The 23,264-nt window shown below is 30.5% G+C and overlaps 3 protein-coding genes across 3 annotated transcripts; all 3 read left to right on the top strand.

Moving 5' to 3' along the window:
• Positions 1–1,643: 1,643 nt before the first annotated feature.
• Positions 1,644–2,231, top strand: TRIADDRAFT_55808 (uncharacterized protein; the record flags this gene model as incomplete). The annotated part of the gene is made up of 1 exon (XM_002112072.1): positions 1,644–2,231. One exon carries the CDS (start codon positions 1,644–1,646, stop codon positions 2,229–2,231), a length of 588 nt encoding a protein of 195 aa, XP_002112108.1.
• Positions 2,232–10,839: 8,608 nt separating this feature from the next.
• Positions 10,840–11,427, top strand: TRIADDRAFT_55807 (uncharacterized protein; the record flags this gene model as incomplete). The annotated part of the gene is made up of 1 exon (XM_002112071.1): positions 10,840–11,427. The coding sequence occupies one exon, from the start codon at positions 10,840–10,842 to the stop codon at positions 11,425–11,427; it is 588 nt and encodes a 195-aa protein (XP_002112107.1).
• Positions 11,428–16,815: 5,388 nt separating this feature from the next.
• TRIADDRAFT_6735 (uncharacterized protein) lies at positions 16,816–17,199 on the top strand (the record flags this gene model as incomplete). Its single annotated transcript, XM_002112070.1, has 1 exon — positions 16,816–17,199. A coding segment is annotated over one exon (384 nt), but the record flags the coding sequence as incomplete, so codon positions are not given.
• Positions 17,200–23,264: the final 6,065 nt, after the last annotated feature.

Raw genomic sequence — 23,264 nt, 5'->3', positions numbered from 1 at the left:
AGCGACAGATAACTATACTTGCTTAGTATATAAGTTCTCATATCGGTGTATTGAAAGAGATAAATGATTCTGATGTCATATCCCTAAGCTTTCTTGTCTCCTAACAGGTCTGTCCTATCGGCCTCGGCCACTATACTCGTAGAATAGGGTAGAGACTTAACAATCACATTAGCAATTCTACAACTTCTCCATACTAATCCTGATGAAATAACTTTGCATATTCTCCAAGTGGTTATAAATTGGATAAGTAGAGAAAGTAGAAAATATCATCGTGTGTAGCGGAATCAGCTAATGTTAGAGAAATAATTCAATCACTTTTAGGATTGATTTTCAAGATTATAGCCTTCAGAGCAGCATGATCAAAATCATTCATCTTTCAGGCAATTCCTCATGATGGTATGACGAAGTTATAGTAATAACAATCAATACCCAATAACTTGTCATCAAGAGTTGCAAACTACAGGCAAAGAGCTGAAAGTGAAAATACAACACTAGCCTTCTCGGTTATACAACCACTGACAACTCTATTTACTATTCTATTCAGCATGAAAATATAGTACTATTCATTCAAAGAATAAACTCATACCACAAGCAAATTGATTCTATGATCTATTTTTTCGCCATAGAACTGCTGTACCAATCTACAATAACTATGGCAACAATCTTGAACATTACATCACTGCAAGCCTAAGGACGCTAAACAAATCCAAAGCTACTACTTATTCATAATCTTAGCTCAAAACACAGCCACACCTAGCTCAGTATATCAATCTACTCCATTTACCCTATCCGATCACAAATAGCTAAAGAACAGTAATATTTCGACTACTCATGTTGCTACTTTAACCTAGGATCAACAGTTAAAGTAGAGCGTATCTCGTCCATCGGATAAAATTCATCTCATCAACATGGATATACTTGTATTCAATCCATTCCATTGATAACTTTGAATAATATATTGATCTCTATATAATTCAATAAAATACAATCCTGAATGTATTCTTAAGCCGAAGAGGAATTACGCTACCAGTCTAGGACAGAAATGACATCCATAACGATACTGTATCGGTCTTGTGCCAATATGGAAAATGGTAAAGAAGCAGTAGATGATGGCTATTCAAGAAATGAATGATTTTCCGCAAAGGTTTTGGATATCATTGCTACTCTAAAATAAATGAGTAAAAACAAAATGAAAAGAAATGAAGTAAAATAGTGATCAATCAATGGATATTGTCTATTATTTTGAATACCAGCTGTTCCAATAACAATACTCATATCCTCCGCCCCTCCTCAATTTAGGAAACATTAAGGCTAACATAGAATAATATTCAAATGGATAAATTGAGCATTAGCATTCGTCCTTTTTGTCCCTTATATAATAGAAAATACTGTCGGACTTGCTAAACATAAAACAATAGTAACGGTAGTTAATCGATGATGTAGTAAATCGATTAATTATTCATTATCAGTCAAGCAATACAATAACAAGATTAACGCTGTATAAGTTTATAAATTGTACTAAAACCCAGTGAGAGATCTATATATTGGCAAAGCATAACTAATCCTTTTCCAGTAGATTGATTGATTGATTGATTGAAGAGAGCAACGCTACAATCTTTTCAACTATTTGAAATTAATTCGCCATGTTTAAATCGGTGAAAGAATTAATCGCTCGCGATATTAAAAATGTCGAAGAAGCAAGTCATCGACAATTATTAGAAGATGCTCGTAAAGGTAGTCATCTAGGTGTCAAAGCATTACTTAAGGTATGTTCAGACTTGAGTCCAGAAGATGATCAAGGAAATACACCATTTTTACTCGCTTGTGCTAACGGACATGCTAAAATAATGGAAACGTTATTAAATTGTTCCAGCGGAAAGTATAGCAAAGCGATCGATGTTTGTGGTCAAAATCGTGATGGCGACACGGCATTGCATTTAGCAGCTTATAGTGATCATATGAATATTATTAAAATATTACTCAAGCAACCAGCAGTCCTTAAAGATATCAATACTGTGAACAAAGATGGAAATACAGCCCTTCATTTAGCCGCTATCCAAGGACATCATCATGTCATTAATGCTTTATTACGTGTACCCAACATTAACGCTACTAAAGTCAATAAAGACTACAAAACTCCAGCTCAGTTAGCTAAAAGTAACGGACATAAATCGCTAGCTAAGGATATGAAAAAATTTGCAAGCGAAGATGACAAATGTATTCTCATGTAGTGATGGTAAGTCTTATTCATTTCGCTCGCGTACTTAGACCGTTCATTTTCACATAACTATTTCCATTCTCACTTTGTATAGCAATACTATTACTTATCCTTTCATTCTTTCTTTGAATCAAGTAGATATTATTCTTAATCTTTCTTTTCTATCTCTGAATATTCATATGAAAGTTCTCAATCCGCAGATCATTTTAGTCATTGCTTTCTGCTTTATTTTGTATCTCAACAGATTATATATCACAACGCTGTATTTTCTATCATGGCTAATACTTCTATCTATAGTAATCCCAACTAGCTGGATAAACCTAATTTGAACGCTACTGGTAATTTTATAAGTTATATTGGCACTATGAATTCTTACAACGTCCAAGCTTGGATTGCGACGTTGCCAAGAAGAAAAAATGAACTTTTTTATCGCATGAACTACTATCATGCTTCTTTAAATTTTAGATCTGCAAATATTCAAATGAAGATTATAAAATAGTATAGTTTTAATTCTGGTATGGAAAAATGACGTATATTTGATAGTTATTGAACTTAACTATAGTAATTATTAATTGCATACAATTAAAATCAAGTTTATCTTTTAGTAGGAAGAAAATTGAACTTTAATGGCGCTAGAGTAGCGTTGATTTAGTAACATTTCAGAAAACGTATTTTATAAATATTATAAGAGTAATTCCATGCGTTTATGTGTTCCTGAATAAAGCAAACAATTTACGAACTGTACACGTTTGTTGTATATAAATATAATAATAAAAACGCTGATCAATTACAGCAACTATAAATGATCTAACTATAGCATAGAAGTAAGATGGAGTAATCGACATCACCATCAAATTAACTTTAAACTATAATTCACATTGTTGAATACAACTTTAATTTCGCACTTTTTAATCTATTCTTATGTTCTTACTTTGGATTAATAACTGTTAATTTTTGAATAGTATTTAAAGGACATTATAAGGAACACCTCTTTAATACTACTGCTACAATACTTTTAGCACACAGATGAAATTAATAAGATTGATTTGGTGATGATATTCATGATTAACTTCTTGTTGTAATCTTCCGTCATATTCAGGATGTTATAGTATTAAAAACGTTGAGTATACACAATGTATCCAAAACTGACTTCATTATTAAATTATAGATTATCGGTAAATTAAATTTGTTACATCTGTAACTTTATTACCAGAACACACGTATATTACATATCTTAGTGAGGAAGAAAACAAATTACTATTTCCTAAAGTAATTTCTCGATATTACAGGAAACGGTTGACTGTTTTATTTTCCTCATTTATTACATATGCTAAATAATATACCTGAAATATTTAGAATGCTGGATTCATCGTCAAATCTATATTTATTATGGCAATTGTTCAACCCCAATCTAGGATTAGCATATCTCATCAACACTTTTGCACTATGGAAAGCGATTATTCATACATAAATTTGATTTCATAGCCCAAAGTGATATTTCTTTACAGTATAGTAATATTCTATATCCATTTTCAATTTACGAGTATAGTGGGCTTTGATCTGTATTTATTCTTTCCTTTCAATTTAATTAATAAAAACTGATAATGAAGGCAAATGAAAAATCAAACAGGAAAGATTACTGTTCATTCTGTATATCAATTTATTGCTATCATTTGGCATAATCTAATAATATCTACTACTGATTGCAGTGTAATACCGATATTCGACTTTAGGGACACGTTGGTAAGTTGAATAGTTATTAAGAGTTTTGATTAGATACGGTAGGAATTTATGGTATATACTAATATGTATTGCAACAATACGAAGGTGATTGAAATGATTTAGGGGGGTCAATTATTTAATTAAAATTTGGAGATCTTAAAATCAGTGAAAGAATAAAGCATATATTTTTCGGTCCTTCAAGTCTTTTTTTTTTAAAATATTTAACTATTAGTGGAAAAAGGAGTTGGATTGCATAGAGTGATAATTACTAAGAGCCAATGGATTTACGTGATAAATTATAAAATTCACTTTTATTCATAAACTTTAGCTTATTTTTATTTACGTGTAGAATTCATATCACAGTAGAACTAGGAACTACTCATTGTAATATAGAATATAAAAATGTATATATTGCATTTGTTTAGCATATTTCATCATGAATAGATTCATTAAAATACGTTATTTAAATGTAATAATTTTGTATCATGCACAAGCAGTTTATTCATACCTATTACCCTATGTAAATATGAATTTATGCTGATACAAATATTAAAATGCTTGGAAGTCTTTTCTATTAGTTCTTATTAATATAGAGGCATCGACTTCAATAATAGTGATTGTAACTAGTTTAGTTGCCTTAACACTCTCCATATTTTAATCTTGCGCTTGTTACAAGCTTTACTTTACCGTATTATTCCTTCGTAAGCCTTATTCTCTCATATGCCATTCTTCACTAAAAGTTGTGATAGAATGGTAAAGACTGCACATGATATCCTTATAATGTTTTCTTAATGGAAATCAGAATCTATACGTATCAGAAAATAGCAGTATTCCGCATGTTGTAGCTATATTTAAACTTTTTTGATCTCTATAAGTGAAAAATAGCATAACCATCCATTCAGTTTTAACTGTGAAATTTGCGATCAATTAGCAGACACATTTTTATCGAGAATGGGAAGTGATAGAATAAGTACGATTGGCTGTATAAAGATACTATATTGGTATTGGTTCGCTATTCCATGCTGCTTTGCATAATTAAGAAACTTTCGCTCAAAATAGCTGAATAGCTAAAAGATGTAATATTTCAGCTGCCTATCTTACTTAATGTAAAGTATCGCTGCATTTACTGGGATAAACTTGATTTCAAATTTAATGTAGAGAGAAGGTTAATATTAATTTAAATTATTAGTTTTCTCTAATATAAAAATACAAGCTACTTTCATTATAAAACTATATCATCCAATTATAGTATCATTTTTAATACAAAATCCGAATCAGTTGGCTGAATTACTTAAATTCTTAGGTATTATGTACTTTTTCCGGCAATGATTACTAGCGTAATAAAATAGTAGAAAAGAGCGATCTTCAGTAACCGAATAGATTAACTAATCGTAGATTCTATAATTTTTGATCGTTACTCTAGTTAATCTATTTAATTCCATCATTGTGTGATGACTTGAAACTACTCTATGCAGTTATACAGGTATGCTCGTTTACCTTACATGTAGATTGATATATACTATACGTGTATTTATTTGTGTGTTCGTATATTATACTGATCATACGTAGTCGACTTAAAAAGCATAATCGCATACAATATGCTTTACAATATAGTATTATTCCGGAAATAGAAATAAGAAGAATTTGTTCAAAACTGAACCTATCCTTATAATTGACACGGCAGAGCTCACTGCAATTAAAATTATCAACTGTCTATCAACAGTTATTCAAAGTTAAGGAACTCATTAAATTGATTTTGTGGCCGATTGACATGTTCCGCTATGCTATGGAAGCGATTAATAATTAGGATGAGTACAAATTTCATCAATTTGTAAGCAAAATTGAAATAATGTCTGATGGACCTGCTATACTGAAATAAAATTTGGGTTAAGGAGGCAATGCTAGTGATATGTACGGTATCGTAAAAACAAGTATTTATAATTGTAAGGTAAAATTAGATGAATATATAATATTTAATATCAAAATGTAATTGTTCTGTAACTCTTAGTATGGATATGTAGGGATTTATCATATGAAATAGTATAGGTTAGTTCATAGCCCTAAGTATAGTTAGTGAAATTCACGTATCATGATGGTATGTGTTGTTACTAGTAGAAGTAAATAAGCACAAGTTACGTAATAAAAAGAACTGATGTACGGTAATTTGCAAGCTACTCTGGGAGTAACTAACGTGTACAATAATAGTTTAGACACATAACAGCCGCTGAATGAAATTTTTAAAGTCAAGTCTAGGAAATGAATTATTATAATTTGTCAGAACATTTTTAGTTATTTACGAAATAACTAATACGCAAATTCTAAATAATTCTAAACAATGAAACTTTGTTATTGCGGAGCTTTATGCCAATATATACGGTAAGTATTGCTTGGATTATGGCAGCTTTTATACACATTGGTTCAATATCCGTTTCTTATTTGACATTGTTTATTTACTTTATGTAGGCCTAGAAATACCACACGTAAATAATCTAGCAGAGAATAGTTTTCCTACAGGTCAGACAGAAACTAATACAGGTAAATTTACTGGTATACTGGCCATAATATCATTTAGTATTGAGTAATGGACACAATTCGAGACCGTAGCTTGGAAAGAAGCGCACATTTACGCCGCAATGTCTCAACTCTCCCTTTAATTTGCTGTTGTAATGAATCATCTAGATCTGGATGATTGGTTTTCGTCACAACTCGTGTTACCGTTTATGCACGTGCACGCAGCTATTACAGAAAGAATTTGACGTTATGTAACAGTAGAAATTATAGATTTATATAATATCAACAATGCTGATGGTTGTTTATTAGTCAGTTTTGCTTTCCTTGGGAAGCTGTTATGATGATTTCATGATATTGACTGAAATGAGTTTCCTGCTTATCGAAATTTCGATTGCTCCTTCGATCGATCTTATTATTCGGAATATTGATGTCTTTTCAATGGATGATACTTTCATATATTTTTATCCTATACAGTAACAAGAGAATGTCCTCATATCACGTAAATGGCGCAGTTATTCTTTATTTAGACACTTTCCGAGCTGATTTATAAAATAGACAAATAATTTATTTGCTAGATTTTATATTTTTAACCTTCATCTCTTGTTCTATAGCATTACGGATCTACATTTAATTCTATCAGGTTTTATTATTTAGTATAGGACAATTGCAATTATTTCAATACAGTAAGTGCTGTATCCTTGGCCTTAAGAGCAAAAGTAATATTAACATATTTCCATTCCATCAAGGTTAGGATTTTGACTGTAGCTATCCAGTTTAGATAAAGTTTTGTATCTGTTATTCATGATATTTAGTTTGATGGAATGAAATTGAAGTGCAATGTTTGGTGATTACATAACTTTTATGATGTACCATTGAGAGTAGAATTTATAATATTTAAGATTTTTTATATGGCATCAACTTCAAAATCTCAGATTGAACTCTTTTCTGAAATTACTGTAGCTAATTGTAAGTTTAAAATTTTTATATTACTTACTGGTACTTAATCTAAACAGCTATTTTAGAGCAGTAATAAAAATTACTAATAGAAGAAATTTTAACCATGATACAATTAAATAGAATAAATGAATGAAAAATGATATGTTCTAGCTTGGATTTAACGTCTTATTTGTTAAATAATCGTAGTCATTAGATACTGTGATATTATTGTACGCTTTTGCAGCAAAGGAAGGAAAAAACAAACCCGTTCCCAAGAGATCGATTACGTAATCAGTATACTGAATGTTATCATTTAGATTGTTTCAAAGCGGCTAAGCTTAAGCTATTAGCCTACATCTATTATTAAAAACCGTTGACTAGTTTACGGGATAAAATTTATTTTCCATTACAGCTAAGAAAATTGAATTAATACAGCCCATCATGAAGAGTTCTGTAGCGAACAAGGGTAGGTAAGTTAATTTCATATACCGGCAAATAATTTTCGGAGCAAAAATTCAACAGTTAAATTTAATGCATTTCCTTTGATTTAAATATGCTACTATGTAATTATGGCAAGAAAGAATAACAGGCATTTGGAAATGACGTAGATGCTTCGACTGAAGCGGAAAATAAACCATAATTTAATTAAAAAATTAGTCTCGCAGGAAATCAGTCAGATACCTAGCAAGAACGTTGATGCTTTGTACCGTTATATTATATATTAGGATACAGTACTTTAAATTTGAGCGATGCTATTTTCTACATACAGTACTGATATGGGTCTAGTTGTTAGTAAATTAGATTATAAACTGGTAATAAATTTATTTAGCTATACAAAGCGCTATAGCCAGAGACAGGTGATTGCTAATAACCACTAACATCAATTAAATTTATGTTCTTATTTAAAGAATAAACACATGCAGAAAAATATTTCGATTTTTCGACCTTTTTGATTTAAAAGTAATTTAATTTATCTGGTCTTTAACATATATATATTTGCACATTATTTGAATGCTAGAATATACTCTGTAGGATGCAAGTTGGATGCATTGTATCAACTGATAATCTTTCACAAATATAAAACTCTTTGCTATCTAGAAAATTATTTTCACTTGACTCTGTTACCGTGGAAATCTAAAGTCACATAAATATATAATGCATTGTGTGTTGACATCATAGTCTAACATAGTAACTATTGTATTGGTTTAGTAGTTGGTTGAAAGTCAACGTCAGGAGTGTGTTATCTTAAGTATTTTTTCCTTCACACTGGGCTTGGTTATGATGAATACTTGTCCTCTATGATTATAAATAGTAACAAACACAATCTGGTACCTCCTTCATGCAAATCTGTATTATTGACTGAGTGAATCAGATTGTTATCAATGTAAGATAGTAACACTTTACTTTTCTTTACCCTTGTATGATTATAACTAACAAACAATAAAATAAGGATAATTATGACTTGGATTAAATGTTGTACTATATTCGTTATAAATAATAATGATGATTCGACTATTACTTCATGCAATCTTTATTTTGAAATAGATGTTGAAGAATAATTTATTGCCTTGATTTAAAATTATTAATAGTAATATTTATAAGTACTACATTACAAAAACACTTTAAATATTGTCAAATTATATATATATATCTTATACAGAACGCATTTTATTAATGGTACGTTGGATTTTGAGTTATACATAATCATTAGAATGATGACTGGGTGAATATTGATTCTATATCACCTTAATCCTAATTGAATTAATTTTCTTCTCTTTTACATTTTTACTCATCTTTTATGCCCATAGGTCACTAGAGCTGTTGTAACTTGATTACTATTTATAAAATATATATACTCATGAATTCTTCACGTGATAATAAAAGTCAAGGTTATGTAGTACCAATAAATAGTATTTGGAGTTGTTTTCTTAATTATTAATTCATTTAGTTACAATAAAACAATGTTTTACGTCATTGAATCAAAGTTGATGCCTTGGATCCTAATTTAAAGGCACTGACATTACAAAATGTAAAGTATACCATATGTTGTTCGATTCCAGTTAAGTTATTAATCATAACATGATGAAATATTATTCCTATTCCTATTTTTAAATTCTATCACAACCCTATATAACAGTAATAGAAGTATCAATATTCAATTCTAATTGAGTGCTTTTAGCTAATGCAAAATATGTGTCTTTATCAACAAGAGTTAATCATTCGTAATGCCTACGTAAGAGGATAAGAAATTAAATCATAATCCATAGATTAACGATCAAGTCATCCGTCGTGATTACTATTGTAGTGTTGTACACTTTATTCTCTAGCCAAACTTTCCCATATTATCTTGTCTAGCAAGAATAACGTCATTATCCACGTGATGATATTATTATTAGGAAAATATAATCTATCTTGATATAGATTATAGATTTCTTTTCATTCTACAATAAAAGAAGGTCAACAGATTGCAAAAGCGTTGAAGGAAAGATAAAATAGAGCTTTATTTATCACGCAACAGGTGATTAAAAATAGTCATTCTCATGCAAAATTAATATAATGCCTACCATTTATAATGGAAAATAACGGCTAAATCTATATCTCTACCTAGGATAGGAGTTGTAAGGCAGAGTTATTACCGAGTATAATCATTATTATCATCGTTTTCAGTTTGCTATTGTATGCAACTATTGAAAATATTATGATATCCATAATGGCCGGCTAAGTAGGTGGTGCTTGTGACATTCTGGGTTGTTCTCATTATCTAATAACAAAGATGTCAAAGTTAATTATTCGCCTAATGATGATGATGTCAATTTTTATACAGCACATGTAAAAGCATGTAGTGAGTTCAAAGTCGGGCTAAATGGAAAGAATCATAATAATTAAGGTGATTAGCAACCTATTTCTGGTGTCTATACAGTAGTAGCTAACGACACCCTATATAAGCAATAGTATCACGATGATCAATTATTTATTTTAGCGCTTGATTCAATCTCATATTGAACCCTAATTATTAAGTGAACTTTTGATTTTTCCTAGTAACTTGCTAACGACGACATTGTTGACTTAAGAAAACATTTTGGCATGTTTATCAGTGAAAGGTTAAGAAGACTGTTGATTAAGGGTTATTGATTGACTTTTATCGTCGTTATTTTATTAACGAGAAGCTGTTGTCATTTCTTCTCAGTATCAGCAATCGATTAAACTTGGATAGAGGAGGTTCAGATATTACACTACATTTCGTCCATTACTGGTTGAAAGATATTATTGGTAATCGTCTAAGCCGAAGAGTTGCTGAACTCACTACTTCTTCATAAAAAATGAAAGACGTCTAACGTTAATTTCTATCTTCAACTTTCAACTACTGTACGATAGTCTAGGAAAAAGTGACTTATTTTAATCCAAGTATCGACACTTTCCTACGACAAACCATTTTACCTTGAATTATAGAAATGCTTCGTGCCGCGAAAGAGTGGATTGATCGTGATATTAAGTCGATAGGCGAAGCAAGCTCTAAACAATTTCTTAAAGATGCCGAAAATGGCTACATAATAGGTTTAAAAGCGTTACTTCCTATTATGACTAATTTAGATCCAGTCGATGGAGATCATAATACGCCTTTCCTCTTAGCAGCTGCTTATGGGCATGCTAGTGCTACAGAACTTCTACTAAATTATACATCCACAAGATGCAGACCTATCGATGTTCAACATCGTAATCGCGATGGCAATACTGCATTACATTTAGCTTGTATTGGCCGCCATACCAGTGTGGTTAAATTGCTACTAAAATATCGACAAGTGATTGAAGATGTTAACGCAGTTAATAAAGAAGGCAATACAGCTTTGCATTGTGCGGCTATCGTGGGTCATAAAAGTGCTATAGATTTATTAGCAAGAACTCCAGGTATCAACTTTAAAATAGTAAACAAGAAATACAAGACACCTAGACACATGGCTAAACTAAATGGAAATAAAACCATTTCTGAAGATTTACACAAGTTTGCTTCGGCAGATGGACCAAGTTGTAAAATTATGTAAAAACTTTTCCTTAAATGATTTAAACTTGCGATATCCGGACTTATCTTTATAGCGGCCCTAAATTAGAGCCTTCAAGATCATGTTACGTATATATTCTCTACAGAAAAATCATTTACTAACCTTATTGCGTCTGTTTTAATTACCGTAGTTTGCAAGTGTTAAAATGGATACATTTAATTCTTAAAAAGGAGAAATTACTAAATACTAACCGTGAGATATGGAAGAAGATTTATTTTCAACTAAAATAATAGCAGGAAACTCTTAGTTAGTGTTGAAAACTTGACAGAAATTGGTCCTGCTCAATTTTTTATAATTAAGACTAAAAATTTAAAAAGAAATCAAAGTTATAGGATTAATATAAGCATATTTTCCAATTTGAATACGATAGATTGAATTTATATTTTAGAAATGGGTACCGTCTTACTTATAAGGTCAACTAGAATTACTTTAAAAATACATTATAAAATGTTTTTTTTCAGTGTCTCATTTATGAGGTTTTATGGAGTATTAAAGTTCTTCTTTTTCATCCGAGATTGGATACTGCTTTAACTAGTGGGATAATTACTACTCTCTTATGATCTGATAATGCATATTAACTTTATTTGCTTGAACTTCTATTTAATAAATAAAATATTTTCATTCCTTTTAAGCCATGATAGGTATAACATTAGATGAAAAATTCTGTATTTTAACACTAGTAGATGTTATTTCTGTCGTGTCCACTTGGCTAGAGAAAGATATCGATTTTGACTAAGTTTAGCCAGCATTTTATGTTTATTAGTTGCCATTTTCTTTCGACAATTACATAGTGAACAGACACAAATTCTTCCGGCCTAAAAGTAGGTTAATTTACAAGATTTATGAGCCATGAATGATTCCATGAACTATAATAATTCAGTCACTGATCATAGCGAAAAAAATTGATTTAGTGCGATATTTCTCCTGCAAAATGTGGCTATCTTGAAGTCAAGAATAAAATAATGACTTTTTGTACTAAGGTATTGGTGGAAAGAGAAATGTAAAATGTCTTAATGAAGTAATTTAACGCTACAAAATCGATAGAAATCTTGTTCGTTGTTCAGAGTTTTAGCTTGTCCATTTCCATATTACTGTAGTTCAACAAGGTAATCGAAGAGTAATCAGTGTAAGGCATCGTCCATTTTAATGGGCCTACAGGCGATTGCACTATTCAGACATAATGGTTGATTTTACCGTTGACTTTCTATATAATTAATGCTATTATGGGTGCAAGAAAAGTTGAATTAGCTGGGGCTAATGTTCTTTGCTACGACACTCGTAATCTCTTACCTAGTAAGAAAAATACTTTACGCCTATGAGGAGCAATCATGAAATTACAGGTAGGCCCATTCATTATCTTGCTATTCGGCTGAATTTCCCTATAAATAAACGACAGAATTATCCTGTAAAGTACTTATTATTGATGATAGCTGGGTAAATAGATTGCGCTTTATAATTAATACGAGTAATTAAGGTAGCAGGATTGAACAGGATATTAGAGGACTCTTCTTTAACAGATATCTAGCTGTTTGTACGTTTTTCTATCTGGAATTGTGACAATAGGAAGCATCATAAAATTGATAATTTAAGCATTATAAAGTATTTAACTAATTCAATTTTTGAGGTAAGTTTCGGATAGTTTATTGCTGATGTGAACTATTAGAGTCAATTTTGCAGCTTAAGGAATAGCTAGCTACATACTCCCAACAGAGTAAATGAGCATTTCCTTCTTGCTTCTTAACGCTTAGGCGATATCTCCCAGCCGATCTTCTATTCTCGACTGGAAAGTAAAAGAAATTCAAATATGCTAAATTTCCGGAGTCATGTTTTCTGGAATCATGCATTATTCGTTTATCCGTAGTGTAATAACAAATAAGAATGACCATTTTAGGTTCTTGTTGATTGCTCAATCCTTAGTGATGGAGATAGATCTTAGTTATATAGCAGGTCAAGATCGATTGATTATACTTGCACTTACATTGTAAAATTATCCCATTAGATATGGTTATGGCGGAGATATATACATGCAGTCCTTGGTTGAAGAATAAGTTTATGTCGTAAGGTGAAGTGGAACAAGAAATCATTTCTCGCTATTTAATTTTAGTGACGTCCACGTCTATAGTACAAAGCCAACCAATGCCGATAGATTATCTACTTTCACTTTACTGATATTAGCGGTTGTATATTTTAATTCCTTTAAATTGCCATAGGGTCGCCACTAAAGGCATAATTACTGGCTAGATTTTATCTAAACTATCACCTATCTTAATGTTATATCTCAAGTCTAAAGTCTAATCAAAACTTTTGAGCTCTATTTCTATAAAATTGAACTGGGAAGAGTTTACATGTTGTCTTGGCTAGATTAAGGGTATAGTTGCAATATAGAACTAATCTAAAGTAATACATTTCTTAATGATATCACAAGCGTAAAATCTGGCCAAGATCTCATCCTGAATTTCCATAGCAGTCAAAGAGATATTTTACATGTTGGCAGATCTGGTTTAAGGGATCTAATCTAAATTATTGCACGCTTTAATGCTTTTGCGAATGTAAAAATCCAGCTAAGATATCCGTCTGTATATCCATTAAAAGTAAAGAGGAGATAGCTTAAATACCGTTATACCGGAAATAAAGGCTTGACTAAATTTAGAAAAATCGAAATTATTACATGCGCCAATACTATTACAAAGGTGAAATCTAAGCAAGATATCAGCCTACATGGCTGGATTAAGGGCTTGATCGCTACCATATTTAGACGAGTCTAAATTATTATACTAGTACATACTAATACTGTAAAATCCACCCTAGATATTGGTCTTACGTAGATAGGAGTGAGTATATAATGGGCTATTATTCTACAAGTTGGAACAGATATTAATTGTAGAGCTCAAGTAAGTAATGAGATTAACACCGGATCTTTAGAGAAGTTTGCCGATTAAATAGTATCTTATGCAATACTATGGAATCTAATTTGTGCTATAATTCTAGCAAATTGATCATATATAAGTGAAGTAAGAGAGATCTTACAGTATCTAATCTAAGTTAAAAAAATGAAACCTCTGATCTTAGGAAAATAATTCTCTTAATTCACTTTATATTACATGGTGTGCTCACTCACCAACTGAGATAAAATCTCCGGTTTATATACATTTGCATTTTTACACATAATCAACCTTGTTAATTATTCCAGCACGCTTTGCACCCTTCATTGGTGTTATAACACCTTAACAAGATATTTCTAAGCAGAGCTAAAATACTTACTGTAACTGGTTAGTCTTAATAAACTCATTTACCTAATTAGAACCTTATTACTCTACAATCTCACAACCTATCGTTTGCTACTCACAATTTTCACAATCTATTTAGCTATATTTGGGGCTACGCCACAGGATGCAATCGAAAGCCTTTACGGTACTACCCATCTCAGTCAAGTCAGATATTGATATCATAATGGATAAGAATATTAGCAGCTCTTTTTTTACGGTTACATTGTTCAATCTCATTGGATCTAAGCGTAATCAAATTCTATTCTTTTTCTACATTATCAGGTAATAGGTATCATAGGATAAGTGTTTTTGGGGTAACGACATCATCAGCACTATCCTTTTGGAGGTCTTGTCCAGATAAATAGCCATTGTCTTTATTACCTTTATTTCTTACGTCAAAGTTAAAAATCAATCATAGTCGATTTAATTGTGATCATTTCTGTTCCTTACAATCATCATAACCAATTGTCATGCAAAAATCTTCTATGTACTGATAATTATTTTATATTTGCAACATACAATTATTGAATTCTATTTTGATGCCTTCTATCTATTGATAGTTCGTACAATCGAAAAATAGTTATATAACCACCGTTACTTTTCAATTTTTTAATCACTCATAAAAATTTCGCTAATAGAATCGCCATCTATATTTTCATCTTAATCATTCACTTAAATCATTTGATATTTCTGTCTTCCTTGTCTTGAAGAAGAAATCTCTCGTTCCATATCAGGTAAAAATAGTTGGATTGTAAAAAGTACGGATAGGATGATTTTGAAATTATTACCTTTAAATCAACGGATGAATGATATGTCTAATACTGCGTGAATGAAGTAAACGATTTATTACGTTTCCATTTCTTTACATGAACGATTTCAACAAAAATTTCTATCCGTGTAATGATATTCTCAATTTCAAATAGCAAGAATAACTTAAATACGTCATTAATCAGAGTTTTAACTTTAAATTAGCTTGTACGGGAATATATTCTAATATGTATATTGATCACGATAAATTTTATATTACTAAAGCACTTCGAAGATTAATATTTATTTCATAGAATCGCAGATTTATGCCAACTTCTTCGTAATTTGATATAACGACTGTGTAAACCACCTTTACCTTAGGCAAAATTCATATTAATATACGTTCATTATATACTCTGAAAGAAGTATAACTAAATTTCTGCCAATAATGCAATAAGCAGAAGTTAATTAAAATTTCTTAAATTAAACTACTATCATGTAAACAATGCTATAACACTTGTTTACAGGTGTGTTCTCTTACATTTACCCCATTTATTTACGTTAAATTTATTTATGTCAAATTTATTGCCATGTAGTGAATGTAACTTGTAACTGGAAGCTAAGTCTTTCCGTCTAGTAGATTCATTCCTTATCGAAGATAAATTCTAATACAAGACATTTCATAATCATTCATACGACAGAAGTCACAGATTACAGTTAAAATTAAAATCAGAAAATCTACGGAAGTGGATATATTAGTAGATTGGATCAGATTTATAAATTATAGCTTACAATCTTTCGTGATTCTTGTCCCTATATAAGTAAAATAAAAACTATCCTTTATGAATTATAAAATGGTATATCATTAGTATATGAATCGTAATACTGGTGATACTATAAATTTATCTAAAGTATGATAAATTAATAACAATTCGTATCCGGTTTTTGGAGATCAGTTGGAATAATCATAATTGGTTATCGGTCAAATTTTAAATATTTACATAACCTCAGAGGCTCTACATCATTCAAATTTACTGCTTAGTTTAATCTCTATTCGGCTTGTAACAGAAAATTTTTGCACTGATTTGGACAATTTCATACTTAACTGCTACCAAAGTTGTATTTTAATCCCATATGAAGTAAATTAATACTGTGTGTGAGTGTGTGTACTTATCACTAAAGTTGTTTAAGCGCTTCATGAAACAGGTATCGAGCTTTAAAACTATTCTTTATCTCACTTATAGGAATTTATTACTGTAAATTAAAGTTGAAATTAAGCTTGAGCTTCATCTTGAAAGCATACTGGTATAAAATGAAAAGACTCAGATTGAATAGTACTACTACATTACTACTAGAAGCAGCTGAACGCGGTAATTCTGCTGTTGTTTATAGCCTACTGAAGACTGTTGCGAATGTTAACGACACTGATGGTAAAAAAAATACGCCATTATTGTTGGCTGCCGCACGAGGCCGTACTAAAGTAGTGCAAGTAATTATTAATTATAAAAATAGCCACCCCAATATTGATCTTGCAATGAATAATCTCAATGGCGATACGGCCCTTCATGTAGCATGCGAAAATGGACATGCAGCTATAGTCCAGCTACTACTGAGTTGTAGTGATTTTATTCGTGATATTAATGCTCAGAATGTTAAAGGAGACACTGCTCTCCATTTAGCTGCTCGTAACGGAAATCGGGATATCGTTCAAGAAATCTTAAAGATTGATACCCTCGATTGTAAAATCAAGAACTATGATGCAAAATCACCTGCTCGGACTGCTCGTCTTCAAGGTTATCTCTCTGTCTATGAACTCATAAAGCAACGGCAAGATAATAAATGTATCATCATGTAACAGCTATATAGCAACATGGAAGATGTATCGAATTAAAATTTTCTCTTTAGCATGGATAAATTAGATTACAATTAGTAAATATTGTATTAAAAATGTCGAAGTCAAAAGGTTCATTGCGTATACTGGCAATGTATCTAATTCATGGCAAAATCATAGGATGATAGCTTTCTATAAATGAAATTTGAAAGACAGTTATGTGATCTATTTCAGTTAGAATGATATCTTCACTCCCGCTAGTCTAATTTTATTGGTATAGATCAGAAGGATAGAGAATAAGCGCAACTATAGTTGATTTACCATGTAACGTGAAAAATTTAATCATATTACCTAAGTTAGTATTACAAAATTCTTATAAAGTATTTACGAAAAATTGGTATAATAACAATAAGTTTTTTATAAATGTAGTAAACAGCCATTTGAAGCTGTAAGTTAACACTATAATTTGTACTACATTGATAGTGATAAATTACAATACAATTCCTGTAAGTCATTTCGATTCATCAGTAACATAATATTTAGCAATTTTGTGTAATTGTATAAGATTGAAAGTATTTCTATGAGGCTATAATAGATAAGCCTTGATAAGTTATATGGAAAGTAGATATAACATTTCTATAGTTTGTGTTACTGATGCTTTTTAAATTTTCTTCATCGAAATATCCAAAAACCAAGAATGAAATCGCCAGTTAAGGTGATAATTGGTGTAATTTGCATTTACAACAAAGACTAAAATTTCGATGTATTAATGCGATACAGTTATCAGTTTATATGCATCATTGACATGGTGTTTAGTATTTTTTGCCTGTGTGGTAAATCATTACATTGCGTATCCTAATCCTTTTCGAATCTCAGATACGTCAATTTTGCTTTTAACGTTAATGGCACAGGTACTCGTAAGGAGTTAATAAATGCATTGTTACTCTATTTTGGTGTTAATAATTAATAAAGCTCTTATGCCATTGTCACGGTACGAACTACCGTGAAGAAATAGCCATCTAAATTTGGTTAATATAATATAGTGATAATATATTACAACTAGTTACTTACAGTAGGAATTACTCTAATTATAAATGTGTTACAGTAAATTTAATGCTGTGCTGTAATGTGTACTGAAATGATTCTGTGAATGGACATATTGTAGCCCGACTGTGAAAAATTAGTTAGTAGATGTTCTTACATAAGAATTTTTATAAGATGACTCATGAATGTTAGCTGCTGTAGAAGGGTATATAAGCCCGTCAGATAGTTGAATAAAGCAGTTCTCAATTGTCTAGTTGAGTTTAACGTAGAATCAAAGAGGTCTAAATTCTTGTGAGGTAGTTAAGGGATACTGAATCCCGGAGACTATAGTAATTTAGAGATTTGTTTTACGTTATCCTTATCACGAAGCTGGTTTGTGACAGCCATTCATTTTTTAGAAATAATATTAAGGTTGAGTTGCTTATAAGTATATGTCTATCTGAATTTGATTATAACTAGATTCATAATTTAGTACAAAATCATACATATTAGATAATAACGTAACCCTTAAGCCCCTTCATGATCGTTGTGAAATATTCCTTCCGTAATTGGGTATCTACTGAGCAATTTCTTAATAACGATGATTCTAATTGTGTCTAATTATGTTAAAATAAAAGGAAACTCTTGTTATCCCTTATATTATCCGGAAGATATTTTGATGACGGATATGTTGATTACCCTATTTATATCAGTATCATTTCACTATCACGGAAACGATTTTGCGTGGCATATTCTATTAACTATCAGTAGTATGTATTAGCTACCGCGTCTACAAATTTAGCCTCACCTTTAGATACTGTATCGGTCTAATCAGTCATGACGACTATTCGAAAGATGACTAAATTTTAAATCCAGTACAGTATAAACGGTAAGGTAATAGTATAACTAGGTCGCCTTTGAATTGTTTACTAAAAAAATTTATAGCGAGATGTGATATATACCAATCACGAAATTCCAAATTTTAGAAAAATAAGGGCTTTATTGAATCTTATACAAAGATCAACTACACACAGCTCTACTTTAGCCGAATACTGTTACCGTGCAAGTACGAAATCCAGTGATTTCGCGAATTGCCTAGTCAGTTCGCGAAATACTAAAGACTTCTAGAACAAACTAACAGAATAATCTAAAGTTGCATGCTTTTATACTTTTCGTAGCATTCGCAGCTACAATCCGCATGGCAACCTTTTACCTTATTTTATACATAGTTAAATTATTCTTAGTAAGACTATTCTACTGCGGACCATCATTAATCCAATATGGATACGATTACAGTATTTACGTAGACATTATTCACACCAGCCAAAGTACGATGAATTAACCATATTATAATATATGATTTACAGTTCTGTTTTTACCTATAGCCTTATTAGTAACTCAACACCTTACTGTATATAGTCATCTGTACTCTAGCATAGAGTCTCTACCACTACAGTCTATAGTTATAGCTACCAAATATCTCTTAGAATAATATCTACCGTACATTATACTAAACATGGCTAGCAGTCTACAATCACAATACTAGTTACATTACACGAACTATACCTTACACTATTTTAAAGTAGCTACATTATTTTTCTACTAGCTGGTACTATTACTATATCATATCTTCCTGTTTGAAATTATGGTCGGACTCTTATTTAGCGCAATTTTTGTTATTTCATATGTAGTAATAGTAAAAGACTATTACTCGATCATTACAATAGTTGAAATAAATCGACACAGTATTATCTACCAGTTGATATGACTATAATCCTAATATCTTTCTGCTTGAATTAAGAAGAAAACTTCATTTGGTTTTAGCCTCTGTTGCACTCTATAGAAGACGATAATAAAAATATTTATACTAATTTGCTTAATGTCTGAGAGTTTTCTACGTGGAAATTTTACGTTAAAATCTATCTTGAATTGTTCAATACTTATGTATAAGTAATAGAACCATTGCAGCTCACCGATAAAAGTCTTCACCTTGAATTTTAATATTGTCTATGTAGTTTTATGTGATTCGATTTACTAATGTAATTAATGAGATCATTTATATTAGAATTAAAATTTGTTTTCAAAGTGTATAGAATACACCGTAGATATTACTTATTGTTTAACCCTAACTAGTAAGTCAGTGAAATTGACGAGTAACATGCACTAAAATTGCTGGCAGCGTTTATTGGATAATTTTATTTCAAGATTGACAGTTTAGTAATGTATCTCCACGTAGTGCTTGCTCTAAAAAATATTCTTTATACTATTGATTAATTGCATATAATGTAGAAGTTCCTTAAAGATGAAAGAGAGTCAGCTAATTACTATAACCTACAAATTTTATTAGCTAATTTCAAAGTTGATAAGGAATATCTACGCTGAGTTAAGTAATATTTACTTACTTATGAAAGTAGTGGCTACATCAAAATCCAATCTTCGAATTTTAAAGCGATCAATATCGATTTTGTTTATTTTTAAGTGGAGAGTAATACCATATCATATTTTAAACGCAAAGTGAATTATCCAGAATATCTAATTTTCAGCTTAGGAAAGATTATGCTAGTAAATTGAAGGATAAGGAGAATATAGATAAATAGGATTCAATTATTAATATCTGATTAAACTAAATTGATTGATAGTAAGTACAATATGAAGTAATAAAAGGAGCTTAAATTGCACTAACTAGCAAAACCTAGAGCTAACCGTAATATTGATATCATGAAATAGATAATTAGACGGCTACTAGCTAAATTAGTTTCATGAACTTCTCTTATACTAGCAGGGAACTAATATCTTAGCGTAACGGAAATTAGTACATTTTTAATGGATACCTATTAATGATATAAATTTATTCCAAAATATATTGTTTTATAAATGAAGCGTTTAATACAGCCTTTGAATAAGATTTTTCATTTAAAAAATAAGATTTAAGGTCAAAATACTGGGGCACTGCAATATATAAATTAATGAGATAAATGCATCTGATATCAGTAATGAAATAAGAAAAGAAATTTTGTCTATTTCGTCAAATTGTAGGAAAGGATTGCTAAGTAATAGTCTTTATATGATTTAAGAGTGAGTTGTGTTAATCCATTTGGCAGATAGAGCTTAGAATAGTACTCTTATTATAATATGCAATTTAGCTAAATTTGATTGTTTAGGTATACCACAGACTACTAGAAATTATAGACAATTGTAATTTCTAGTAGTCGATGGATATACGTACTAAGGCTAAGAAATAGCAGAATTTTTACGCTATTTATTTACAAACAAGATGTAAAGTGAAGAATAAACTAATTACTGCTATTTATTTATTTACATCATTAAATCGTAAACATATACTGTACTTGACCTTAAGTGATGTTTAAGACAAGTCATATCTCCGTAATATTATATTCCTACTACTGTAGGTAAAATAGAAGTAGAAAAGAATCATTTTTCTACTGTAGATTACATTCTAACTAGACTTATAGTCGATTTGGTCATTATCTTTTCTAAATCCATGATTATCTTAAATGGATGTAGATAGAGAAAATCGAAACCTTATTCCTTTAATTTTACTCATAAAATCCAATGATTATAGTCGCATAAAATTCGCTTGACTATTTTTTCTTAAGAATTGATATTTATATTCTCCAAGGCTAGGTTATTAATTTTTATCCGTTTATATTATTTTCATCAATATATATATATATATATGTCAAAGAGATATCAAAGATATTTCTCGGTCTTCTTTAATCTCGAACTATTTATCAAGATTAGTTCGCCGCGATAACTATAAAGTTCTTCCTTAAATTTTACAGCAGAAACGATATAAAACTTCTCTTTACGCGTAAACGATAAAATAACCAACTCTTTCTATTATAGAATTTAATTCGCTTTTATACCTTTTATCTACATTTGCGAGCAGCTACAGAGCTTATACCTGGAAATTAATACTAATAAACGACACGGCTGACATTCATCGTTAGACTTAAATTTGTACAATTTCATGCTCTAATTTAATTACGTTAGAGCACCCATATAACACGACTACAACACGAGACGATCATGATCAGAACACAAACTAACCTTTGAGCTCTCTTGAAAATTAGGTATCTAACTAATCCACTTACTCTTATAGAGAAATGAATTAGCTTTACAATCTATAACTTAATGGCAAGCTAGCAAGTGTATAACAATCAATACAACATATTTATGCTTGATGGTAGTCTTTAGCATCGTGACAATTACTGTACTGTATATCCAATCTACTACTAGCTAAAAAGGTTGTAATCATAATCGTAGTCGTCTCATATATCCTTAATTCATGCTGATGGAGAGATAGGATGATAAAGCTAATCACGTGAAAATCGCTAGACTCATTTTTCTCCTGATTTAAGATCTATACTCTCCATGTCTTGGATTTTAAATCTTATCCGTTTATATTATATCTAATCTGCCAGTAGCTTAAAAGTTTTGATCATAATCGCAGTAGTCTCGAATAACTTTAATTCCTATTAATGGAAAGATAGAACAATGATGATTCGACCAATGAACTGCCAATTTCTAAATTTAATCATACACAAATAAACGATAGCTGTGTAGATTCTTCTTCCTTATTTCCCGTACGATGTTTACTTTGCATTTGCAACATCTTTGCATTTATAATTAATTACAAGGAGAAATAGCACAAGGACTGAGAATCAATTGGCAAGCAGTATCAACAGCATGCGTAATAAAATTTCAAATTTTGACACATTATTAATTAATAAAATTGTATCCCACTCTAATTTTATTAAATGTGCGGCGAAAATGGCATTAAGGAAGCAATAATCAACTTTATTTTTTTCTATGCTAATGTCAATACTTTATAACAATATAAAATGGAAAAGGTGGCATTGCTTGAAAATTTAATATAATGGTAATACTGTTTTCACATTCGATTTTATTACCATTCAATAGCATTATGA

This window comes from Trichoplax adhaerens, genomic scaffold (genome assembly GCF_000150275.1).
Source record: "Trichoplax adhaerens TRIADscaffold_4 genomic scaffold, whole genome shotgun sequence".
In the NCBI taxonomy this organism is placed as follows: Eukaryota; Metazoa; Placozoa; class Uniplacotomia; order Trichoplacea; family Trichoplacidae; genus Trichoplax; species Trichoplax adhaerens.
This window is presented reverse-complemented; position numbering and strand designations above follow the sequence as displayed.